The sequence below is a fragment of a genome, assembly GCF_019968955.1.
Source record: "MAG: Porospora cf. gigantea A chromosome Unknown PgA_NODE_1374_length_6232_cov_330.824, whole genome shotgun sequence".
Lineage (NCBI taxonomy): Eukaryota > Apicomplexa > Conoidasida > Eugregarinorida > Porosporidae > Porospora > Porospora cf. gigantea A.
This window is the reverse complement of record NW_027151397.1, coordinates 1-6,232: the sequence shown is the minus strand read 5'-3', so window position 1 is coordinate 6,232 and position 6,232 is coordinate 1. Positions and strand designations below refer to the sequence as shown.

General features: G+C 55.8%; 5 protein-coding genes across 7 annotated transcripts; 4 read left to right on the top strand and 1 right to left on the bottom strand.

Moving 5' to 3' along the window:
- Positions 1–214: 214 nt before the first annotated feature.
- Positions 215–1,120, top strand: KVP18_002932 (uncharacterized protein; the record flags this gene model as incomplete). The annotated part of the gene is made up of 1 exon (XM_067954254.1): positions 215–1,120. The coding sequence occupies one exon, from the start codon at positions 215–217 to the stop codon at positions 1,118–1,120; it is 906 nt and encodes a 301-aa protein (XP_067812915.1).
- A 485-nt stretch (positions 1,121–1,605) lies between these two features.
- Positions 1,606–2,720, top strand: KVP18_005189 (uncharacterized protein; the record flags this gene model as incomplete). The annotated part of the gene is made up of 2 exons (XM_067949573.1): positions 1,606–2,610; positions 2,634–2,720. The coding sequence occupies 2 exons, from the start codon at positions 1,606–1,608 to the stop codon at positions 2,718–2,720; spliced, it is 1,092 nt and encodes a 363-aa protein (XP_067812921.1).
- A 63-nt stretch (positions 2,721–2,783) lies between these two features.
- KVP18_002933 (uncharacterized protein) lies at positions 2,784–4,160 on the bottom strand (the record flags this gene model as incomplete). Its single annotated transcript, XM_067954255.1, has 1 exon — positions 2,784–4,160. One exon carries the CDS (start codon positions 4,158–4,160, stop codon positions 2,784–2,786), a length of 1,377 nt encoding a protein of 458 aa, XP_067812916.1.
- Positions 4,161–4,178: 18 nt separating this feature from the next.
- KVP18_002934 (uncharacterized protein) lies at positions 4,179–5,072 on the top strand (the record flags this gene model as incomplete). Of its 2 annotated transcripts, none has more annotated exons than XM_067954256.1 (1): positions 4,179–5,072. In XM_067954256.1, the coding sequence occupies one exon, from the start codon at positions 4,179–4,181 to the stop codon at positions 5,070–5,072; it is 894 nt and encodes a 297-aa protein (XP_067812917.1). The 2 variants fall into 2 exon arrangements, with proteins under 2 accessions (XP_067812917.1, XP_067812918.1); XM_067954257.1 differs by having other exon boundaries at positions 4,206–5,072.
- Positions 5,073–5,100: 28 nt separating this feature from the next.
- On the top strand, positions 5,101–6,232 carry KVP18_002935 (uncharacterized protein; the record flags this gene model as incomplete). Of its 2 annotated transcripts, XM_067954258.1 has the most annotated exons (2): positions 5,101–5,994; positions 6,023–6,232. In XM_067954258.1, coding segments are annotated over 2 exons (1,104 nt in total), but the record flags the coding sequence as incomplete, so codon positions are not given. The 2 variants fall into 2 exon arrangements, with proteins under 2 accessions (XP_067812919.1, XP_067812920.1); XM_067954259.1 differs by having other exon boundaries at positions 5,101–6,180.

Sequence of the window (6,232 nt, the reverse complement as noted above, 5' to 3'; positions counted from 1 at the left end):
TTAAGTCCGCCCCCTTGACCTCTCGGGCATCCGTGCCACGAAGTCTATGTGCGAGTAGACGGTGAACTGCAACTGAACACAACGATGAAGCAGCTGCACGGAGTGGGGTTAGGAAACTCTGACTATGAGGATACTTCCGAAGGGAGTGTGGACACAAACACAGGGGCAGAGACGAAAGTCCCACAGGTGGATTATCGGGGAATTAGACTTGGGCATGTCTTCAGACTTGGTCAACTTTTTGTTCCGAAGTGACCCGTTCGACTTTGTGCGGCTGCCCATCTGCGTTCGGGACGCCATCACCTCTTTTCTGACAGAGGACCAGTTGCTGAGATTGGGGCTGAGCTGCCACGAGATGTATGACGATTACTTCCGAAAAGAGTCAAGACTACTGAATTATTGGCGCCTGCGAGCTCTACGTCATAAAATCCCATACCCAGTTTCACCCGCTGAGCGCTGGGCCAGTAAGCGCCACTGCTGGTGGCGCGACCAATGCATTCTGGCCACTCGGGCATGGTGTTCCATCTGCCGGTTGGACCAGCCACCAGGGCGGCCCCGACGCAAGGTCGTGGTGTTCCCGTTGGATGCTGAATCAGCTTTGGCGCCCTTGCCGTCGTTAGCGCCCTGTCCGCGCTGCTTGACCCTAACGACGGTCCACAAGGTCTCATACCAGCTGCGATTACAGTCTTTGATGGCGCCGGTGTTGGAAAGGGTCGACCGTATCTCTCAGCTGCTGCCGGAGGACTTTACGCTGCTTTTCAACACGGTCCAGTGTGGCTGGTCCTATTCACGCCTCAAATCGCAGCTGACAACCTCAACGCCTGTCACATTCGTTCTGCTCTGCCGCTATGAATTCGGGGTGTTCGGTGCCGTGCTTCCAGGACTCCTGCCTGGCTCGGCGTTTCACCCCATCGACCAAGCGACGCTCTGTGTGTTCTCTATTGACGATACGGTGGAGGTGTACATGGCCTCCCTTGATGAAATGGCCAGTCGAACCTGCATTCGGGAATGGGTTCAGGAGAAGGACGACCCTCGGCGAATCGACGTCGGCTCATGCATTTCGATCGATGAAGAGTTTCAGGTGCGGACATGGCCCTCGTCCAGTTTCAGGGTAAGGGAATGAATGCAACCTAAACAGAACGGCAAAGAATTGTGGTCCAAAGAGCAACCTCTTCTTGACGTCGCCCTTTTTGGGCTCAAGAGGCAGCCATGCGCGATGACACTGCGTCGACGACTGTCAATGGAACACCACCAACGAGATAGAAGCGAAGCCGAACATGTGAGCGGTTTGGGCACCAATAAACAGGTCCTTCTACGGATTGCGGGGCATGAGTCGCCGATGGCTTTTTGATTAAATTATTATTAATGGTTCATCCGGGTGATTCAAATAAAGATCGACACCAAAAAGAACGAGCGCAGCAGGATCGTCTGGAAGAGGGACAACGAGACAAGCAACAACGCCATTCCACCAACCCCAAGACCAGTTCGTACGGCGAGAAGGAGAAGCGAGGCGGAGCCGGTAAGGGGAATTGGGGGCGGCAAGATGAACAAGAATAGATTGTGAATATATGTCGTGTGCGTGACTGGAATAGCAGCATTACGCGTAACATGCGGGAGAGAGCAGCTTCAGCGAGCTGCCAACGGTTGGCGGTATTGGCAGCACTGGCGACGCTTGGTGCGCTGCTGCTGGGCGCGGCAGTTAACTGGCCTTTCGCACACATTCTTGACCAACGTGGGCTGGGGTCGCCTAGCGCCTTCATGTTGTGGCCAAGTTCCGCCAAACTGGCTGCAGCCTGGAGCAGTCTGTCAAACCGAGTGAAGAAGCAGCGTCACGACCGCGCAGCGCGGTCTCCGCTGTATGCGCCTTCCGTAGACGGCGCCGACCAGCCGCCTGCGGTGATCAAAGTCGTGGGCCCTGCTGGCGGCGTTGCCAGCTCCTTTGAACCTCCCAAAACTCGGAAGCTGATGCTGGTGTTGGTGATGACGCGCGTTACGGATTTCGCTGCCAGGGAATGGTTGCGTGAGTGGTACGCTACCTCAGGGTTTATGACCGACATGGACGTGATATTTCCGCTAGGGCTTCCCACCTCATTTCCATCATCGGGGATAGAGGCCTCGTGGAATGCTCTGTCACGGCAGGCTGGCGAGTTCGCCAAGACTGTCAGCCGTCTCAAACAGGAGGAGGACGATAATCGTGACCTTCTGGTTATGACAGGCTTTGTGGACAGCTACGAGAACTTGGCAGTGAAAAGCGAGACGTCACTTCGATACGTCAGCCAAAAATGTGCAGACAGTTACGATTTCATAGTGAAGTCTGACGTGGATATGCCACCAAATTACTACGAGTTGCGGAAAACGATGCGTAGGCAGTTAAAAACAGGCGCTGACATGAAGTTGTTCGGACTGGCCGTTTGGAACATGCCCATCATCAAGTACAAGCACAAGAATCAGGAGACTGCTGACATCCCTTTTCGTCATTTTTGGCCGTATTGTTCAGGGCCCTTATACTACGGCACCCCTTCCACGTTCAAAGCTATATTGTCCAACAAATCGGCGTTCGGAGTGCATAAGAACGAAGATGCGTTTATGGGGTACCTGGCGCACTATGCGGGAGTCTCTATGGTGTCTGATCGCAGGATAAACCCCTGGTTTCACGATACGGACGACCTGGGGAGCCTGACGAGTCACGCCTGTTCGGAGGTGCTGGCCGTTCACCGTCATAGTGGCGTGTTCAAACGCGTCGTCAAGACTTATGAGTTCTACAAACGAGTATGTACCAGAAGTGATTAGAAACTCGGAAGGTTGTCAGCCAGCACGCGCTTGGCGCTTGACTTGGCGTCGAAAAAGAGCCCATCAGCAGTCTGGATGTGCCCGAGGGAAATGGATGCCGATCCTTCAGCTTCCGCTATTGCCTGCGCTGGAGCCAACAGTTGCAGGCAGTAACGAAGGGAGGTCGAGGCTCCTATATTTCCAAGCGCAGGAAGGGCGTCGGACTCCAATTTCACTCCTTCCGTTTCTGCTCGAATTGAAACCACAGAGACAACTTCATCCAATGTGTAGGGCATCGTCTGAACGATCAGACATCTGTCAAGGAGGTCTGCTGGTATCCCGTGGGGGCTGATGACGTTGGTGCCTCTGACAGTACACTCTCCTCGATTCGTGGCCATGATGACGATTGGAGCAAAGTCAGACTCCAAAGATCTCGTAAGGAACGTGAAGCACTCCTGGTCGAGGATGTGAACCTCGTCGATGAACAGGACTCCAGGCAGTAGCTCCGCAACTCCCTCTGAGAGATACCGGTTGACAACCTTGTTTATCTCGCTTCGGAGTTTATCAGTGATCTCTGTCTTCTTTGGCTTAAGAAAATTGCCCATGACAGAGGCGAGGTCTGTGCCGTGGTGTGGTTTACTGTTGGCCACGTCTAGGTCATGTAAAGAGACGATTTGCACGACCTCCTTCGTCTTGTGGACCTCGCCCTTGGGCAGCGGAACGAAATCGTCAGCCTCCAGGTCGAATTCGGCTGCGTAGGCGTCCGAACGACCGACACGCTTGACGCGCCCGCCGTTAGCGTCCACGAAGACGACGTCGCCAAGCGCCACTTTTTGTTTGGTCAGCTGGTCATGGACGCGAGGAGCCAGTCGTAGTGCGCGGGACCCCTTAACGGTTTTTAACGTGAGCAGCACCGACGACACCGCTTTCCCATACCCGCCATTTGGGTTCTCCGTCTCCTCGAGTTCCATTTCGGTCACTTCGCCCTCGTAAACCTGGCGCTTCTCCTTAATCCGCAAGCCAATTGCGCGTCGGAAACATTCCATCAGTACTTCGACCTTCTTGACCTCAGACGAGAAGACCTCTGACCCCACGATGGACACGAAAGGTACAGACTGCCCCAGCTCTCTGGCCACAGCGGTCGCCACAGCCGTCTTTCCGGTGCCTGGGGGACCAGTCATCAGGAAGCAACGCCCTGCCATGCGCCCGCCTCTCACGACGTCCAGAAAGAGACCCGCCGCTTCGCGGGCACGAATCTGGCCCACCATGCCGGCAGCACTCACAAGGCCTTCGCCCTGAGCATTAAGCCCCAGACCCTTAATGTGGCTGTGCACAGCAATGCGCTGCCCTTGCCTTGATGGCGCTGGCTGCACCTGCTCTAGGTTAATGCTCATGCGCAAATGCCTATATTAATGCTGGCCGGAGACCAACAGCCAACTATGAGCTCCAGCTCAACCACCCCTGCAGGCTCTGGCCAGTCTACGGCGTCCATGGAGGACGCGCTGCTCTCCGTGCAGGTGGACGCCAGTGTGTTGTTGCAGGTGGCACGTCATTGCCAGGACGCCGCACCCGGCAAGGCGCGCGGACAACTGATGGCTCTAGTCACAGACGACCGAGTAGAGATCTCCAACTGCTTTCCCTTCCCCGCGAAGAAAGAGCTGGACAAGGACGGCACCAGCCTCGAGACCTTCGTAACGAGCGCGTCTAGCATGCTCAGGGCCACGGACGGCGATGCACAGAACGTGGGCTGGTACGAGACCACCACTGACGACGACAGCCTAGTAGCCGACTTGATGCAGACGGCGTTCTCCAGATCCTCCTGTCCCGTCACTCTGATTCTGGGTTTTGACGCCAGCAACTGCCAGTTCCGAGTCCTCAAACCCACACAGGCCCTGCTGGATGCGTGGGATACGGGAAGCCATGAAGCCTTTTCGTTTCTCTCTGCTCAAGATCTCTTCGTAGAACTCCCAATCCTAGTAAAGCAGCCGTTGCTACTGGACGCTTTCCTTTTGCAGTGGATGGACCGAGACCCCCATCTGAAGTCACTAGCGACCACGAGTAACTCCTTTTCAGGCTTCGACTTCAATCAGCTTACAGTCAGCATCGACCGAACGGCACGGCTTATGAATACCGCCGTGGACGACATGTCGAAATCGAAACGTGCGGATTTCGAGAAGGACGACGCAGGACCCATTCCCGTGGTCATGACCAATTTCAACGTTTACCAGTGCGTGCGTCGCACACGGGAGCTCAATGCGGATAGCAGGCTGAACTGTGAGATTCTCAAGGCAGTGTCTGGTCTTTAGTGGTGTATGGAAAGTCGCAATTGAACGCATGGCAGAGAATGGTATCGATGTGTATCGCGACATATTCCAACTGGAACCAGGCTTCTCCGAGACCAGGATGAGACGCAATCACGCGATTGAAGTGGGGAGTGGGGCCGTAGATGTCACACTGGAACGCAATCGAGAGGCTCAAAGGAGAGCTGCCGCGGCCCGAGACACTGAGGAGGTCGCCAAACGAAAGCTCCAAGAGTTCACTGCCGACACTCAAACCGCCGTCATCGGCTCACTAAAGCAACGTGTCAACCAACTTGAGGACGACTTGATTGGTAAGGGCCGGGAGCTCCTGCAGTCGGAGTCGCGCCGGGAGGAGTTGGCTACCGAGAGGTCTCTCCTTGCGGGTCACTACGTGGCCACTGCAGAATCAAAGTCCGCCCATGCTGTTTCACAGCTGACCGTGGTAAGGGATGAGAACTGCGCGTTGTTGGCGCAGTTCTCAGACATGGAGCGGTTGCTGCATGTTAAAGATCGCGAAATCTGGTCACGTGATGAGGAGAAACACGTTTTAGAGGAGGAGGTGGTGGAGTTGAAGCGGGTCAACCACTCAAAAGACGTTGACGTGCTACTGCTGCAGGACGAGGTTCGAACGCTGCAGTCGCAGCTGTCGACAGAGAGGACGCGCCACGCGCAGGAGGCACGCGAGGCAGCCTCTAACTTTGAGAGCCGTATTGCTCACCTCGAAACGGTGTATGAGCAATCGGTGGACCGAAGCAAAGCGGCCCTCGACGCCCTGCAGGTCGAGCTTGACCATAGCCGGAGCATCCAGGGCGAGCTGCGGGAGCAGATATCGCGTCAAAGGGAGACAATCGAGGCTCAGCTGCAGTCCGAGCGCAGTCTACGACTGGAAGTAGTGCAGCTGCAGCAGTCACTCCACGCTGCAGACGCGGTGAGTACCTTACCAGAGTCCCACCCAGACAGCAAGAGTAGAGGCGCTCGAAAGAGCAGTGGCAGAGCTGACTGCGGAGAGAGGAGCGTTGAGGTCCGAGCTGGCATATCTCACCCATGTCAGGGACGAAGCGGAGAATTCCGCGGCTCTGAACTCACTGCTGTCCAGCCGTCTCTCCCACTTTGAGGCCATGCCCTTAGTCCAAGCATCCGCAGTTCGACCGCCCATGCCCAAGCCA